Here is an 18,578-nt window from a genome sequence, read left to right as displayed (position 1 = left end):
TTGATTTTAATGCTGTGCTTTAGTGCAGCTATCATGGCAGCAGGTCTGTACTAGACTAAACTGGCAACTTAATGTTTGCAGACAGTAAGACACTAAAGCCAGCTCACTTTGGCTGCTATTTAAAATTTGGATGCAACACGTGCTTCAAAATAATTGCTTTTAGAAAAACACGGTTGTCTTCATCTTTACTCTCTGTGAGTACCTTTTCCAGAAGCTGTTGACCTACATTCAAGCTAAGGTGAGGTGTTATGTAGCTGTATTAACAACTGAATTAATCGTTGCTAATCATGTCAAAGCTAAACAGATTAGGTCTGTTTGGTAAGTAGGCTGCATGTGTTCCCTTACAGCATTACAAAACAGCTGCTCTGCTGCATGAAGATAGGGGACAATGTAGTTCTGAGGATGTGAGGTTTACTAACACAAAACAGATAATATTGCATTGTTTTCCTAAGTAATGAAAAGACTGCGCTCATTTTGGCTACCTGTCTGTAAAGGTTAATACACTCAACAAAACCAAGTAGGGCGTTTGTTTCATTAGCAAACTAGAAATGTGTTTGTATTAAATGAATTTAGGAATAAGTGGTTGGTTTGTGTTTGTTGTAAATGATTCCAAGAAAATTCCTGCTAATTATTATAATTCATTTATATTATAATTTATTAATGTCAATCCAAAAACAATGAGGTCCCTCAAACCAGTGACTCTGATAGCTATTGCGCATGCTCAACGCCCACGAAATGCGGAAAAAGTTTGAAGAAGCGGCTGCGTTATGTTTTGTCATGCTAATAGTTTCGCATTGCTTTATGTTAAGGGTAAGTAGTTAATTTATACTTACATTAATTTATTTAGGTCCGCGTGTGTGTGATAAGTAGCAGTTATTATACATTTGTGAGACATTTCTGAGTTTGATTTTTTTTTCTAAACATGACTTTTGTCCCTCATGTTTCTGATAGTTCAAGCTTTGCGGTAGCTATATTTGCTTAATTATTCTCCGCGTATATCTCTCAGGGAAGCTTTTTTTTTGCGGACGTAAAAACTCCCGCCACTGAAATATGGTGTAAAAAAATGTAATTCAATGTCTGCACCTAGCAGTGTCAGTTAGTTTAAAACTGATTTTACTGAAGTTAATAGCCCTTTAAAAGGCTGGCTTCGTGTGGAAAGTGTAGGTCTGTAGCCATGGCTAGCGGTTCTGCTATGAGAGAGACAGGGCGGTGAAGGCTAAGTGCCAGGATGTAGTCGTAGCCACGGTAAATCATTTTGTTTAGAGACGTTAAGTTACTGTTCGTCATTCTTCAGTTTCCAGAAAAGCTGAAGTTATAGTGCAACACTTCGGTGGTCTCGTGTGTTGCGATAATACCAAAGAAATCAATCCCTTGTTCCTGTCTGATTGGATCTCTCTGCCGGCGTTTGTGATGAGCTTTTAGCTAGCAGTCGTGCAAATGAAGCGACGACCGCGGTTCGGCACTACACTTTTGGGAAGGTATCAAAAGGCTGTGTAACTCTTGTCTAAACCTTTCCGCTACACAGAAGGGTTCTGTCTACAAATATTCAAAATACCATAGATCGTTATAGAAAATATTAAAGAATACATCATGCTATGAAAGCTGACAGTCTTATCTCGATGCAGACTGTCTTGTCAAGCAAACTGAGTTTGCTTTATTAATTAATTGTTGGCTAATATGCGCTGTGTTTTGCAGGGGGAATAATAACAAAGAAGCTAGATAAAATCATTGTGTAAAGTAATAACAAGTGCTTTTTCCCTGTTCACAACTAAAATGTCAGCTAATTTGTCTTGCCATACTTTAACTAGACTCAGAAAATGTATTTTTTATATTTTACTCCACAGGACATACAGGCCAACGTTTCCATGGAGCAAACTGTGGTGGGAGTGTATGTCATAAAGGAGGAGGATGTAGAGCTCGGAGATGACCCAGAGGACATTGGTGTCCTGATTGAAGGTGTGCAGATACTCAGTCATTTGGGGAACATTGCGGTTGCTTGTCCTCAGTTATTTCAAATGATATACTGTCTGAACCTAAGCTATCCACCAGATTCTAGATCTGAATGGGCAGAAGTTGTCCTCAAAGGCACAGTTCCTAAAAACAAGCTTTTGGAGTGAGTTAATTTGAAGATTGATAGAAGTCTGAAAAATTTGTCCATATTCCTGCAGGCTTTTTGTGTTAACTTTGGAAGTTAAACATTAGAAGTAATAAACAATGTTTAGGACTGTTTAACTTTGTTGCAGACAAAATACATAAAACTGAACCCACAAATGTATATGGTGTTTAAATAACACAGGATAGACTGATTTGATTTGTATTTGATTTGTTGAGATGGAATGTAATGAAATTATGTTCATCCAGTGATTTATTTTTTTGAGCGTGTGGAAACAATAAAACACAATGTCAGTGCTGACTGCAAGCATTTTATTTATCATTATTAACAAGTTATAAGAAGAATAAAATGAAAAAAACTTTTTACATACTTGAGCTTTTTTTGACTTTTGGTCATAATAAAACATACTATACACAGGCAAAAAGGAAACGCAAACTCTGTTTTACTAAAGGTAAAAAAAAAAAAAAACCAAACACTTTCATCATCACCGCCATCATCTCCATCTCCAGTGCTGGACTGTGTGATGGCAAGTTGAGGGTGAGTGAGGTGTTGGGGGTGAGGGGTGGGGTGGGTATGGGAGGTTAAACGGGTGGGGTGATGGCAGGGAATGGAGTCTAGGAGGAAGTTGGTGGAGGGGTTGATGGTTCAAACTTCCCATTTTCACTGCTTTCGCTGACTTGTCTCTGCAAAACCATTTCCCTGGCGATACAGGTCACCTGGCCATTGGCCACTGTGTAGGTTCTGTTCCTGCAAAACAGAAAGACGTTATAATTTTAACCTCCAGACCCAAAAAGAATATATATATATATATATATATATATATATATATATATACAAAAATCATTCTGACTCTCACTTTTGATTTTCAGATCCGTTCTGCATGCCAGGCTGGTTCTGCTTTGAAAAGAAAAATGAAGTCCACCAGTGGCCCGAGTCTTGCCTTGGAAGTCCTGAGGAGAACAAAATTACTTTTAAAAGGGTTTGTTTTGATACTGGCAGGCTTCACATTTTCACAGTTCAACTCCAAATTAAACCTCATCCCTCTTTTATACCTGGGTGGTGTGGAATAACCTCTCCTGTGTACTCGGCACTGCCACAAGAGCTGTTGCTGGAGGTGGACCCGAGGCGCCCTGCAACAAAGATACAGTAGGTTTCCTTTCAGTGTCAAATTGAAGGAAATCTTATCAAAGACAAAAAAACGCTTTCAAAAAAATGAATGGATAAAAAACAAAGATGCCACCTGGTTCACTGAATTCACTGAAATGAATATAACATGAATGCATATAGGTGACGTCTGACTCACTTCTGTAGTAATCATGGGTGGCGATGAGGGAGCCACTTGATGGAATTGCTGCCATTTTCTCCGACCTTAGGTGGAAAACCGCTCAAAGATGGAAAATGGTAACCTGAAGGAGAGACAGAGGAAAATAGATTGCACAGATTTTAATAGGCTGGATTTAAAATGGAAAAGTGCATGCTGTTTTCACCATTATTTCATTTCTTTGCATTTTGCTTTATGTGGTGTGTCTTGTTGCACTGTCATCACCACATTGGCCTTGCACTGCATGCAAGGCCCAGCACTTCAGTACAAAGATCCTGTCTGGGTTTATGGAGACATGAGGTGAGAAAGCACATCGGCACTGACAGCATTCACAGAACAGCATTTCGCTTAGGACCCCTTTCAGGGAAGCTGTGCTGCATTCATTCATGTCCTTTGTGCTCCATTCCTGTCCACAGGCCTTCACTGCAGAGTGATAAAACAGAAGCAGCTGCTTCTGAGAATCTCGTTTTCCATGACTCAGATAACTAGAGTGTGTGTGTGTGTGTGTGTGTGTGTGTGTGTGTGTGTGTGTGTGTGTGTGTGTGTGTGTGTGTGTGCGTGCGTGAGAGCATGCCCACTTGCTCCGCTAAAGTCAGATAAGGTAGTGCACGAGCTGGCTGCGTGACTGCAGAAGCCACTGGCTAGCGACTGTGCCAGTGTTCTCTCAATAGAGGACATGTTTGTGTTGCTGATGGATGTCTAAGCTACTGCTGCTGTTGTGCCAGGACATTACAGATGGCTCAATCCACATTTTTTAATCCCCAGAGCAAAAATGCATTTATAACCAGACTTAACCTTTTATCAGGATTTATTGACAGTGCAGCAAAATGCTGAATATTAGAAAATGTGCAAAAGTAAACCTATCATGTGTATGTATTTAATATTTCACATGTAAATCTTATCTTGAGTCTTTATATTTTTGATTTATTTTTTGGTATCTTTTCTCTTATTTCAGACCCTTAAAAGTAGAATATGTTTACAGCCTGAAGTCTGGGAACCAGCTGGAGGCTGTAAAGCTTAACTCCAGGTGAGCAGCAGATGGCTTTGGGGATTTCAAGGAGTAGACAGGACACGTCTGCCCTTCAAAGCTTAGATAAAAACAGCAGCTGATGCATAAACACGCTACTTAAAAAGTGGCCATGGTGCCGTTTTACCTGCTAGTTAGCATTTATCTTGTGTGTGTTTATAAAAATGCATGTGAGTTTTTGTGTATGTGTCCTTGTAGAGGATTCAAACATTCAGAAACTGAACATAACAGTTGTGTCACAGTACTAAAGCATGCCAGCACATGATGCAAAAACTACCTTTGAATGTTGAGATGAAGACAGGTGTTAGGTGTGAGACAAATGTGAGGGAAAACTGAAAAGAAAGACTTCACACTGCGCCTAAAAACCGATGGACTGGACCGTTTGTAGTATTTAAGAAAGTTGTCATGTTCAGTTCATGGTGAAACATACAAGTGAAGCGCTTTTGAGTGACGGTGTTTTCGGACCTACCTTTAAGATGATGCTGCTGTTGGCACCAGACGCGGTTGCAAGGTGCGGATGGCTTTAAGTAGAAGAGGTGCTAGTTGTTACTATGGCCCATTTGTAGATAGACTCTCCGTGTGGACCCCTCTCGGTCACTACACTGCTGCTGTCACTGGCTCAGGGGCGAGTGCCGACCGGCTTTTATAGGATGTGGATCAGGCGCGCGCTGCTGTGTGGCGCGGGGCGGGGACTGTGACAACTCGAGGACACGGAACGTGCTGTTGTCCTGCTCGGTTAGGGGCCAGGAACCTGGTGACACCAGACAAAAGGAGGCTTTGGACAGGCTTTAATTAACCCGCTGAAGGACGTAGTCACGCCTCCGTGTTGTTTTGCTGGCTAACATTTAAACTGCTAACACGGTGTCTAAAGGATCGGGTCACAGTTCTTTTTTTGAACACTGAAACTTAATTTTACTTCCGCCAAGTAGGTTGTCTTTTTTTGGTTATTTGTCAGCAGGAATACTCAAATAAAAATAAAATTATAAATACGGAACCGATTTGCACCGAACTTGGTGGAGGGAAGGGTCAAAGCACATTCGATTTAGGGGCAGATCCGGATCAAATTTTTTTTTCTCTGACGTCTGGTGTATGTTGTTTGACATTGGTCTTGGTGGAGTCCTGTGCTCTCTGAGTGTCCTTCAAGTTCTTGCTGCAATCATTCTTCCCGTTAGTGCTGAGTATTAAAACATCCCCTCCTACTGTGATTTCAGTGCAGACTGGTTTACGCAAAAGCGGGACTTTCTTTAAGTGTATTTCCACAAAGTCAAAACAAGCTTAATAACCTTGTCAGAGTATCGATTAAGAGTAATTCTTTTAAGAACAGTTCTCAAACATTAACAATTATTTTGCGTATATCTACTGTCTTAGCCGGGGTGTTCAGAAGCGAAACAGGTTTTTTTTTTTTGTTTTTTTAAGTTTTACATTTAAAAGTAGTAGTAGTCTAGCATAATTTACACCTCCCTGGTGGTCTAGTGGTTAGGATTCGGCGCTCTCACCGCCGCGGCCCGGGTTCGATTCCCGGTCAGGGAACAAGTGTTTTCTTCCTCTTCCCCCCCCCCCATACCAATTTCTGCCAACCAGTCTGGTTATGGTTTGGACGAAAAGTTAGTCCCTGAAGTTACCTTTCTCACGGCGACCATTTTTCTGACATGTATAAACAATAACACTAAGGGCTGCCGTTTTCATCTCCTAAACAAAACACTGCAAGTTCAGGGTTATGCCTCTAGCACCACCCAAAGGCTGCATGTAAAATAATAGCCAAATTTTATACGCATATTGACAGAAAGACTGCCGGGATTCACGAATCACAATTAAAGTGAAGTGTGGTCCTTAATGACAAAAAGCCACACACCATCCATCTGACTGACCTAAGGCACAAAAATACTTTATGTAAGTGATAGTCTCTCTTGTACATATAACAGTTAATTCCAATGAATGCACATTGCAAGTAATTCATTTACTTTCAGAAGAAAGGTTTACTGCTCTCATATCTCAAAATAAATACATTACATTTATGAAACACTGTGAAATATTACATATTAAAAGATTATTTTCAAGGTCAAAATAACTTTACAAATTTAATACATTCTATTAGTCATTCTGTGTTAACAGTCAGAAATAACAATGGGCATATTCACACAGACAAGGGAAGAAAATAACATTTTTTTTTAAATAACTTTACAAGGTATGAAAAATAATTAAGTGTAGTGTGTTATCTTGTGCTGTGGCGTGCGGATCTTCTTTCAAATCCAGATGTATCTCCGTTATTTGTCAGACTGCCCGTCACCTTATCCTGTGTGAATCAGACGTAAAACCAGTGATCAGTAGCAAGAGAACTGTGTGCACTATGTGTCTGCTGTTTTGGTGAACTCACCTTCACGTTGCCGACCATTTCCTCAAGAGACTTGAAGGTAGAAGAGTGTCTGCAGAGAAATATGAAATTACCCAGTACACAATTTCTTCTATCATATTATAGTGACCTTGAACACCAATGTAACCACACAAATACAGCAGTAACCATAGGAACTGCAGAGACAGACAAACATGGTGGTTTACCTCATAGTCGGCACACTTATGGTGTGGTTCAGGGGGCTGGGTAAAGGAAAGAATGAAGGAAAGAATGAAGCCATACATAACCAACAAATACATAACAAACAACCCTTTTTTTCTAGCTGTATGTTGCGATGAATCGCAATGGTTATTTTATTTTTTATTTTATGGACATCTCTCATCCGATTGCCGTAGCCAGTGTGGCATCAAGGGCATGGAGGTGATTACTCTAAACAGTTGGGAGGTTTTCTGAACCAGTTTGGTTTTAAACAGGTTCACGGAGCTGAGAAGAAGTCAAGGCTCTGCTGTCTTTGTTTGTTTTCTAGATGCCCCCAAAGCATTTGTTTCGTAAGTTGATAGACAGGGATGCATCCTTTGTCATCGTTCGTATAATGATTTTGTCACTGCAACTAATAGCATAGGGCAAGGTAGAGAGCCTGTCACCTTTGCTGTTCACTACAGTTATTTCAGTACTTTTGTACAGTTTTAGAGTTTACTATATTTGTGTCAACTGTAAAGCTGTACAAAGACGAAACTCACTTTAAAATCAGTTTATTCTACTTTAAATTTTACTCCTGTTCTGGTCTGGGCACATGCACAGTTCAGCTTCAAAACACTGAGCTCAGTTTAGTCTTACCACTCACAGATCTTACCGTGGTGGGCTTGGAAGAGGCAGAGCTCTGTCGAGTTTGCAGCATGAAGATAAAGACAGACACACACAGATAACATCACACCAGCTTCTGTTTCCACATTGATGAGAACAACAACAGACTTATCCGCTACTGCTGCTGATGTCCACATGTACCAGTGAGATTGGATTATGGTTGATTACTGGCTAAACAAACAAAACAAGCCAGGAGGCCTTCAAATTTAAAGTTATACTCCACCCAAAATCTTCTTTGAGTTCAAAATACTCAGCCAATTTTCAAGCCTCACAGGGGCAGATTTTCAATAATCAAAAGCCAGACTTTGGGTGGGGTATCGCTTAAAAAAATAATGATGTGCTAAGATGTAAGGGGACATCCATCACTTACAGCTTTAAAGGATAAGCCAAGCATTATTCTTTAGTTAGTTTAGTCAACAAGCCTGCAAGGATGGAATAGGTGGAACTGATTTAGGGCTGCAACTAACATTTGTTTTAATTATTGATTAAAATAAAAAAATAAAATTACAGCCATTGTTACTGTTATTAGTAACGCCTGTGCTTTTCCTACTACCACAAGTTAAAATGTCAGCTGTGAAAAAAGTAGGCAAATTAAAACCTTGTTTTAGCTGTGAGGTCGAGGTCGAGATACGAAGATAATGAAGAACATTCAAGGAGATCAGAACATAACTGCAGACACAAACTTTTATTCTGCCATCCAAAACATTAATATATTCTTATTTGAATATTTATTGCATTCGCTCTGACATGTTGTCCACCTGTCATGACCCTCTCCTGGTCTCCTGCTTGTCCATCTGCCTGGCTGAACTAACCTTTTCCTACCAGGCACCTCGATGTACCGTTGCACTATTGACCCCTCATTCACACAAGCAATGTGTGGTGTTTTCATTAATACGCTAAAGATGTACCATGGAGAACAAAAAATACTATCTCAAGCTTACTACTTCTTCTTATTTTGGTTTGTTATGACTCATTACTGAGCAATTTTTGTGTTGTTATGCTGCCATCTGTAACTCTGCAGGCGCATTATTCTGAACACAATAACTCAAAAACAACACACACAAACTTCATGCTTACGCCACAGGTACCCTATATGGAGCATATCATTTTAGACTTTAGTGCACCTTTCTCCATAAATTTGCATATTAATGAGGGAAACTGATTTTGTTTTTGGCGCATTCTTGTTGAACAAATAAAACAGGAAATGTATTTGACTTTGTTTTTCTTTTGAAAATTAGGAGGGAGACGCTAAGCCAATTCTGAGATTACCTCATCTCTGCCAGTCTCCTGGTGATGGCCACACCCACAGTGGACAGCGTGGAAGACGTCACCTGGCCTGCATGGGACAGACTCTCCCGTGTCCTCACGTATCTACAGGTTGAAAGAAGTTGAAGTCAAGAGTCACCACACATGTGAGATGCTTTGCAAACAGTAAAGTGCACATAAAGCACAGAAAGGTATGATTTCATGCAGAGGAAGTAAATGGTTAACAACAGGCTCATATACGTCAATGGCTACGGTCCATTTGGCTACAAAAGATCCCTTGTCCACTCGGATTCAAACGCTTCAGGTTAGTCCTGTCGTTGCCTGCTATTACTACTGCTCCTTGTGCTAAGTCAGGCTATAAGGCTATTAACGGGGCACCGATCCTATTTGACCTGGAAAATCCCATCACTTGTTTCTTAGAACACATGCGTCTTTAGCATGTGAGCACACGACAAAACGTTGGGAAACCCCTACACCGTGAATTGGAGTACAAATGTTTTCTTTTTTCAGGATATCATGAACTCATGAATCAAAATACTCACACATTGGAGTGCCTCATGTCCTCCAAAGTGGCAGAGGCTGTGAGATATCTGAAACGAGAAAAGTGCATGCAGACATTAGTAGATTATTATCCTGACTTAAGAGGGAGACCACAACAGTCATTAGCCATTAGTGTGCTTTTCGTGGTTACATAACCATGTTATACTAAGACAATGCGTGGCAAATGTTCAGCCAGTGCAGGGGTTGGGTGTCTTATTGTAAATCAGGTGAGACTAGGGAGGTGCACAGTGGAGTGTTTAAACATCCAACCGATCTTACTACTGTATTTGTGTCCCCATACAGTGCCAGTCTGAACATAGAGTGTTTATGAGCTTGCAAGTTCACTTACGGGGCTGAGGTTTGGACTTCTTGCCAGCCTTTAGACAGGTTCTGTTTGATGTTACTGAGAGGACTCATACCCAGCTGCCTCCTGATGTCTGTTGCATATTGTTCTTTGGCCAAAAGCACCTGCCGCAAAGTCTGAATTTCATCCTCTGTCTGTGTGAGGGAAAAACACAAGAAGAGAGACAACAGTGACCAAATGCTGTTATACATATTTACTTTTTTTCTGCCTGTTTTTGTCACACATTATAATGAATAGCCCAAAATAGCTGCATCACCTTTGCAAGTTCAATCCGTAGATTGTCTAAGTCCTCATCTGTTAGATCTGAGTGGGAACATCCATTGATTGATGTTTCTGTTATCCCCGTAGAGAAGTTCATGGATGAGGGAATCCCACCAAAACCTTAAGAAAGAATATTTAATTGATAGACAGACAGATGGAGCTGCTGTACACTTTTAAAAAAAAAAAATGTTGTAGATTAGGGAGTCGAGTGAGTTAAACACTACAGTAGCTGAAGCAGTAACAGGTGTTAGTAGCGTCAGCTTTATATTCCATGATAAACGCAGACAGCCGGAGCTGTCCGCGGTGATGAACTCCACTCTGTCTGCCTGGCTAGCTAAAGCTAGCTGAGCCTAGCCGGCTAACAGCTAACGCTACCTGTTGCGCACGGAGCTAACGTTAACTACCATCGAGCCGCTGCAGCTTTAACACACTGTGAACACGTCGGTTTCCCACTAAACCCAAACTGACCGATATATTTGTGCTACACAGACAACGTGAGGTGGTGTTACCTTGTCGGTTCATTGCTGCCACTCTGAGTGTTTTGACTACAGCCGGGGGCTGCCTGTCTCCATCCAGTCAGCTCAACTCAGAAACTGACAGGAGGCAGGTACAGTCAGGATCACCGAGGCTATTATTGGGACTGAAGTTGTTCTCTCTCTCTCTCTCTCTCTCTCTCTCTCTCTCTCTCTCTCTCTCTCTCTCTCTCTCTCTCTCTCTCTCTCTCACACACACACACACACTGGTGGAGTGGAAGTACTACCGTTTTGAGGCAATGGCTAGGTTAAGTATGAGAGTGATGTACACACATAATTTTGTGAATTTGAATTATTATATAATTGCACAGAGTATAATAAATTACACAACATATTTTGACACAATAGAAAAACAAATATGTATATAATAGAACTGTGAAAATTGTTGTAGAACCAAACATATTTCCTGTAAAGAGTATAGATTGTATTAAAGGGTTTGGAGAAATTTATAGGAATCCCAAAGAATTCTGTTGGAAAAGATGAAAATCATGAAGGTATTTGGAGGATGGGGTTGTACTTTACTTGAGTATTTCCATTTAGAGATTCTTTTTACTTCTATAGAGGACACATTTACCCTTGGCCAAGAGAGGAGCAATGTTTTTTCTCTGTCATTTACATTTTATATTTTCAGGAGTGATTGCAATGTAATATAAATACAGAAAAGAAAAAAAAAAACTACCAAAGATCCTTAAGGAACAATGTAAGAATATTTGAAATAAGACAAAGCTCAGAAACCATCAAATAAAACCATGGATTTAATGTACTGATAGCAGAGGTTCCTTAATTATGTAAAAATACATAACTATTAGTTAAATTATTCTACCATACGTACACTGTAAGTAAAAACCCTTACTGCCTAAGCTGACAACAAAATCCTCATAATATGTTTAAGATATTTGGTAGAATTGAGTAAAAAAGTAATATTTTATTTAGAGCGTTAATATACCGTCTTGTGTTTCCAAAGACTGAAAAAGAGGCCCTTTTGACAAATAACTAATAACTCTTATAAGGTGACGAAGGAAATCTACTCAGTTGGTTAAAATGTATGATGATGATTATACAGTTACTCCTTTTAACTTTAACTGTTGTAGCCATTGAACAATAAGTTGGCAAAATAAACCACTTGTCTCCATCTGCAGGCAAAACATGACACCACACCTCAGCGTGTTAGGGTTTGTAAATTTAGTATGATTATTTAAAAGCAGGAATGTGTTCACTTTTTTTATACAATTGCTGTATATCTAAACCTAAATTTTAGTTTTTCTGACATTATACGTTATAAATTATACAGTATAATAAATATGCTCAATATTATAACTGCTAATAATGTGTTTCAGAGGGAAATATTGAACTTTTTACTCTGTTAAATTTATATGACAGCTTTAGTTGCTAATTAATTTGCAGATTCCAATTATTGATACAAAACATAATTAACAGCTAAATTATTTAGTATTGTAATTAATTAAGATCCCCAGCAGCATGTAAAGTAATTAAAATTACCACTTGGAACATTAAAATGATATACACCATGGTACATCAATGATTATATTGATAATTATTATATAATAATAATATTATACATGTTATTCTAAAATGGGTCATTCTGTATGCTAAGTATTTCTGGTACTTTTAAGTATATTTGAAGCTAATACTTACGTGGATGTAGAACTGGTACTTCTACTTCTACTTAACATCTGAGTAGTTCTTCCACCACTGCAGACCTGGTATGGGTTGGATGTTTATGTGTAAATGCGCCCTGCTCATCACCATCATTGTGGATTTGCATTAGCATATATTGTAAGTGTTTTTGTGTTAGACATAAGTAACTGTTGCCTTCATAAATCCAGTCAGCGAGATTTGAACAGTCTCTCAACTATAACCACAGGTTGTCATCATCCATACAATGTGATAAGGACTCAAGTCAAAATGTTCATGAACATTTATTCAACAACAGCAAATCAGATCAATGATCCACTTGTTTTCTTCCAGACACACAATTACCATGCTACAACATAAACGTTAAGGTTTATACTTTATATGGGCCAAGTGTATGTACAAGCAACCTTAACCATTATACCATTCCTTGCAAAATTTAATGGTTACATTACAACACCATACCAGTTAAATTTAAAGCCAATCATCATCTGAAACATGACAAAGTATGAAATAAATAAAATTCCAAAAATGCATCATATAACCATTTCACTATAGTTACACTATATACTATGTTGTCTTTTTATGGAGTCATTTCCTGATCATTGATCCTTTATAGTTTTTTTTTTTTAAACACACAGTGCATTCAACTTAGAACATTTACAGTAGCATTTTTCAGTATCTCAATGAAAAAGCCATGACAGGAACATCTATGTTTCATCAAGGGTTACAGGAAACATCATACAAGGGCCACAGAGGTCAACATCCATACCGTTAATAGCAGAGGGTGGGCAACAGGAGCTCACCAAGTGTAAACCATTTAAACACATTATTAGCAGTTATGAAACTGACAAAGTGGCAAAGATGTTCATGGCAATTTATGGCAATTTGCATATGTGTCGCAATATATGCAAATTCAGCAGTATGAAAAATCTAGAGTCATTTTACTCAGAGCTGCCTGTAGCACTGGCTCACAGATGATATGCCTTTACAAGCCTCTTACTCTACATGGATTCCAAAAAGTCAAAAATGATAAAACGATCACAGCATTGGACAAAATGTCAGAGTCATCAGACTTCAGTTCAAAACACAAGGACTAAAAACATGATGAAATGAAGATTCCTTGCTACCTAAAATATCCCCATGTGGATATTATGTAGTCAGCTTTATTTCCCAAAATAACTCTGCAACATGTTTTTTTTTTCACATCACATCAACTACTTAATATATTCAAGATAGCTCAGAGTTAAAACATGTCAGTCTCTGAACCAGGGCTGCTGCTGATAGAGATCTGTTATTTCTGCCTTTTAACAGCTCTGATCACAGTCAGCTGGATCACCTGGAGCTCCTTGGCTTCATAGAGCACAGATTCAATAAGTAAACAAAAATAACTGGCATAATTAGATGAAGTGTATGTTGATCAGTCTCAATGAGTTGTAATGTCTCTAGAAAATAGTTTTGCCATAAGTGTAAACAAAACAAAAAGAAAAGACCGCAGCAACTCTGCATATGATTCCAGTAACCTGGACCAAACTAGGAAACTAGGAAAAATGAAAAAATAAAATTTCATCCACTAATGAAACGTTACATTATTAAAATGTTAATTATCAATATATCATATGAGATTTATTCATAAGGTAATCCTTCTGATTTAAGAATCCAATGTCAAAATTTTTAATAAATCACATGTAACCACTAACGTCAAAAAAATCAAGGATTTTAATTTTCAGGTCCAGCTCAAAACGGTATGAAATAAATTATGAATCAGAATAAAAGTTAACTTGATAGTAATTGTCAAAACAACCTGTTCAGTGCTGCTGGAAAGAGGGGAAAGAACCTCTGCAAGGAAATAAAGGGCTGAATTAAAGCTGCGGCAGAAGAAAGGAAAGGCAATACTAATTAATAACTGAAGTAGAAGTGTTACGTCAGCAACACTAATGAAAAATTGTCTGCAAATAAAGCTCTGTGCCTTAACAACCTCATGATTCACATTAAAAACACTCAGGGGAGCAGACAACAGGCAAACACACACACAGTACCAAAGACATCCTGGAGGTCTGACGATGGCAGGTGGCATTTTCAACTAAAATATTCTTGACTGCAAATCAGAAGTGAAAATTGTACTGTAATATATGACAGCTCTGTTCTTGAAGGTTTAATGATGGCACCACCTCACCCAGCAAACACATCTCTCTCCCTGAGCCATGGCTCTCCTTTCCTTTAGCATAAAATATCACGTAAACTTTACCCCCCCCCCCCCCCCCCCCCAGCCTCCTCCTCCTCCTCCTCCTCGTGAACTGCACTCATATGAACATATTGCACGTACGTATGCACCTACATTATGAGTCTTGCAAAGTAAAAATGTTGCAAAAGATAAAAGAAAATTTGGAGACCATGTTTTATAAACAGTGCATGCTACACCATGATGCAAAATATGGGAGAGGGAAAGTGGGGTAGGCGACCTGTGTGGTTGAAGGCCAAGAAATACAAAAGAAGAAATAAAAACAGTTTAGTTGTTTCTCTTCTTGTACTGGGGGAAATAAGTAGGTGGATCAATCGGGGAGGGGTGTAAGGGATGTGACTTCACTAGTTCCTTTCATGGGCCATGCTTACTAGTCCCCCTCCTCCACATGGCTCCCGTTCTGAAGTGGAAAAATGGATTGCCCCTTTCTTTTGTCTCACTGAGGTGGAGCAGGGAAGCAGGCAGGACTGCAGGCCAGGATTGATGGGAACAAACGGTTAGTTGAAGCCGGTGTCAGTGTGGTAGGAGTGGTGCCCATCCGATGTTAACTGGGTTGTCTCTGTTGCTGATGGTTGCAGCACTATAGGGTCACCACCAGCCTCTGTTTGACAAATGAGAAACAAGCTTTTTAGTGTTTGCATGAAGCCTCGTCCTCTGAATAACTCCCTCACAAATTCAAAACGGGAGTGGTGACACAGGTTGGTCAGTTTTCACCTCTCTCATCAGATTGGAGCTGAGCCTCCAGGTCCTCAGGGGACACGTAGAAGTCCTGGTCCTGGCCCTCCCTAGGCCGTGGTTTACACTTTCCACAGCAGCAGTTACAGCAGCAGCACAGGCAGCAACAGAAGTAGCAGCCGGTGGCCAGGCCGCACAATACAAACAGAGCCTGCAGGAAGCAGATTCATGGGAAAAAATAAAATTAAGGAGGCACAGATTGTAGTGTGTGAGCAAAGGATAAGAAAAAGAGGTGTAACTCGAAAATGCAAACAGTAAATTGTCCAGATCTTTCCTCAGTCTTACCTTTGCCCACCAGCTTGAAAGGACAAAGTAAGTGTTAACATTCTCCTCTCCAAACTGCTCAGCCACATACAGTCCCAGAGAACCATATTTGTCGTAAATATTACGCTTCGTGGGGTCGTTCAGAATCGCGTGGGCATTGTTTATCTCCTTGAACTTATCTGATGCCTCTGGATTGTCAGGATTCTTGTCAGGGTGGAACTTCAATGCCAGCTTCCTGTGAAGAGGAAGGCGGAGAAATTGACTAATCAGATAGAAACACTCACATTCACAGCAGATGTGACTAAAAACTTTTCTGTGGCAATTGAGTGAGGTAGTCTAAGTTACAGAAGGACGCCTCACCTGTAAGATCTCTTGATGTCATCCGTTGTGGCCATCTTGTCAACTCCCAAAACATGGTAGAGAGACTCACCAGCGGTGGACAGAGAGCGTTGCCTCTGCTGCTCAGCCATGATGCCTTACGTCCACAGGCTGGGCACAGAAACAGAAACCTAAGTGCACTGACAGGGCTGCATGTCATGATCCACAAGCAAACCTAAAGATCCAGACCTACTTTGTGGAGATCACCAGTTTATCATGGCACACATCTGTTAAGATAATATCAACCCTTTAACTAAAGTGAGGCCTGTGTGACTGAATCCTCCTGACTGCAGACAACAGCTGGTCCAGTGCTGTCTTGATTAGATACAGCTGTCCTGTATGCTGCATATGGAAGGGCCCAGCTCTGTGTGAAATTCAGGGGAGAATAGTCGGAAAAGGCAAAAGGGGTGTAAAATTCTGTATTTATTACATTTTCCTGCAGTAATCTAATTTTCCCAGCTATTCAGTGTAATTGCACAGACGCTATAAATGGTCCTAGATGATTGTACTGTGACTGTGACATCTTGGCAGGACCACTGACTGCCTCTGCTGCTGTAAGTAAATCAGCAGCTGACATCCACACAGTCGAGGATGCTCAAAGAAAACAAGGCTTTATCAAACTGAGGCTGCAAGTAAGAAAGATGCCTCCAAATGGGTGTCATCTTGGCAGAAATGAACAGCCACTGGTCGATTTGATGCCCTGTATAGCGTAATTTTAACATTTTCAGCACAAGCTGCCTCTTCTGACAAGTGGGTGTCAAATTTCCCTTTGATACGAATCAAATCCCGTAGTGAATTGTCTATAGGAAGGATTAGACTCTGAGAACACGATGCTAGGAGCATAATCTCTGTGCAAGCATCATCAGCAGCACGGCTATAGCGCACAGCATCCATGTTGGTTTGCTTCCTGGCCTGTTCTTGATGCAAGACAGGGATGGAATCGTCAGCAGTAATTTTCAAGGGCAAGGGGCAGTGTCTCGAGGAGACACAAACACTCGACATGCACGAGAAGGCTCACCTTTCGCTCGGCTCCGATGTGCTGCAAAACTAACGATCCCGGCAGGTTATAATTTTAGAGAGTGTAGCGTGACTATGGCTGCATCTCGCACGTACCCAGACCCTCTCTGGCTCCCACTACGCAAACCATGGACAGATGCAGCAGTACGCTGACTCCGCCCCCTCGCCTCCCACCCCCCATCGGCGTGCGCGTGCACGAACGGACTTCGATGATGATGATGATGCTGGTGATAGGAGAGGATGCTGGATGCAAAGGCCGTAGCTTCAGCGCCCTTAAGCACAACACGGATTTTGCTTGCGGGCTCATAGAAAGTGTAATATTAATAAACAGGTCCTATTTAAGACCAAATTTAATAGACTTAACGCAAAGGTTCTGGTCCATATCCGTAAAACAGACCCAGGCTGGTGTACTTTGGCACAATGTGGCCAATACTGGTGCAGATCCAGTGCACAGTATGTGCTAATTAGGCACATTAGGGTGTTAGATGTTTTAGGAGAAGAGCTGCTCTTGGAAGAGATGAGTGTTCAAGCCCCCGCTCTTATAACATTCGGTGGCTTGTTCCACCATCGGGGAACCTCGAACGAAAACAGTCTGGACTGTGATTGCCTTGTGTGCACGAGTGGCAATGCCAGAATATGCTTAATTCTGCATTAGGCCTAAAGGATGAGGTGATGAGGGGTTGGTGATAAGAGGAGTGGGAAGGTTTTTTTGGGGGGATCCCTTGATAGGCAAGATGAGAATGTGGTATCTAGTTGTGCCCTGTCTTCTCAGGGTTCTTTAGGTTGTAACACTGTCAGAAAACTGAGAGCTTACCACAGGTATTAGTCCCAATTCTCATTTGCTCTCACACTCTTTCTACTATGACAAGTCAAAATGTTCTTTGTGAAAAGGGTCAGCTGGTTGAGTTCAATAGACTCTATTATCTGTGTCACTGTAGATTCATAATATAGGCCTACTGCACAAGACCAAGACCAACATTTGTAGGAGCGACATTACTTCTTTAGTTAAACTTTAAATATGTTATTTCACACTAAGAATATACTGGAATCTTATGTATGTATGTGCCCTGTATGTTTTATTTCCCTAAACTCACATTGAGTTTAAACCGATCATTACAAAAAAGTAATGGACCCATGATCTACATTTCTTTTTTCTTTTTTTACTTGTAGTGAGATGATTGTAGTTAGATGATTTAACCCTAAAACCATGACCATTGTCTGTGTCTAGTCTTTCAGCTGCTGTCAAACATCTGACTTTCCCTTTGTGAGTGGGACAATCTACCAGCTGGGGTGTCATGCCTGGATAATCCACAGGGAAAGTAGGGCAGATGCCTCAGGGCCCATGAACCATCCACGGCCCCTGAAAGACAATATCTTGTCTTTTGCAACAGCTTTCTGATTTTAACCAGATTTCCCAGACCCAAACAAGTGCCCCACTTCTAGATACATACAGAAAATTATTGATATTACACTGCAAAGGCCACCACAGCCAATACAGATGTTAGTAGTTCCACCTGTGGTTTTCTGCCGTGTCAGTATAAGTATCAATCAGATCTGATTTAGATCTATACATACCATGCAAAAGTTTTAGGCACTTTGTGGGTACACTAATCTACAGTCCTGTGACAGAGGATCTGGCACCCAAAGAGC

The 18,578-nt window shown here is 40.3% G+C and overlaps 3 protein-coding genes and 1 non-coding gene across 6 annotated transcripts; 1 reads left to right on the top strand and 3 right to left on the bottom strand.

The window, feature by feature from the left end:
* Positions 1-2,410: 2,410 nt before the first annotated feature.
* Positions 2,411-5,091, bottom strand: ppdpfa (pancreatic progenitor cell differentiation and proliferation factor a). Of its 2 annotated transcripts, XM_041048870.1 has the most exons (6): positions 4,931-5,091; positions 4,739-4,793; positions 3,417-3,519; positions 3,166-3,243; positions 2,970-3,063; positions 2,411-2,860 (listed from the first exon to the last, which is right to left on the bottom strand). In XM_041048870.1, the coding sequence occupies exons 3-6, from the start codon at positions 3,469-3,471 to the stop codon at positions 2,728-2,730; spliced, it is 360 nt and encodes a 119-aa protein (XP_040904804.1). In that variant the 5' UTR covers positions 3,472-3,519; positions 4,739-4,793; positions 4,931-5,091; the 3' UTR covers positions 2,411-2,727. The 2 variants fall into 2 exon arrangements, with proteins under 2 accessions (XP_040904804.1, XP_040904798.1); XM_041048864.1 differs by lacking the exon at positions 4,739-4,793 and having other exon boundaries at positions 4,931-5,090.
* Positions 5,092-5,919: 828 nt separating this feature from the next.
* Positions 5,920-5,991, top strand: trnae-cuc. The gene has a single exon. It is a non-coding gene; the product is annotated as a tRNA-Glu (tRNA).
* A 502-nt stretch (positions 5,992-6,493) lies between these two features.
* LOC121188893 (tumor protein D54-like) lies at positions 6,494-10,724 on the bottom strand. 2 transcript variants are annotated; one of them, XM_041048843.1, is made up of 9 exons: positions 10,616-10,724; positions 10,102-10,226; positions 9,831-9,979; positions 9,484-9,531; positions 8,945-9,046; positions 7,665-7,691; positions 7,018-7,053; positions 6,836-6,884; positions 6,494-6,754 (listed from the first exon to the last, which is right to left on the bottom strand). In XM_041048843.1, the coding sequence occupies exons 1-9, from the start codon at positions 10,626-10,628 to the stop codon at positions 6,674-6,676; spliced, it is 630 nt and encodes a 209-aa protein (XP_040904777.1). In that variant the 5' UTR covers positions 10,629-10,724; the 3' UTR covers positions 6,494-6,673. The 2 variants fall into 2 exon arrangements, with proteins under 2 accessions (XP_040904777.1, XP_040904782.1); XM_041048848.1 differs by lacking the exon at positions 7,665-7,691.
* Positions 10,725-14,986: 4,262 nt separating this feature from the next.
* dnajc5aa (DnaJ (Hsp40) homolog, subfamily C, member 5aa) lies at positions 14,987-17,036 on the bottom strand. Its single transcript, XM_041048854.1, has 5 exons — positions 16,930-17,036; positions 15,894-16,022; positions 15,555-15,768; positions 15,249-15,420; positions 14,987-15,135 (listed from the first exon to the last, which is right to left on the bottom strand). Exons 2-5 carry the CDS (start codon positions 16,001-16,003, stop codon positions 15,032-15,034), a joined length of 600 nt encoding a protein of 199 aa, XP_040904788.1. The 5' UTR covers positions 16,004-16,022; positions 16,930-17,036; the 3' UTR covers positions 14,987-15,031.
* Positions 17,037-18,578: the final 1,542 nt, after the last annotated feature.

This window comes from Toxotes jaculatrix, chromosome 2 (assembly GCF_017976425.1).
Source record: "Toxotes jaculatrix isolate fToxJac2 chromosome 2, fToxJac2.pri, whole genome shotgun sequence".
NCBI classification, from domain to species: Eukaryota; Metazoa; Chordata; class Actinopteri; family Toxotidae; genus Toxotes; species Toxotes jaculatrix.
Note: the sequence above shows the minus strand (reverse complement) of the source record. Positions and strands in the feature narration are given on the sequence as shown.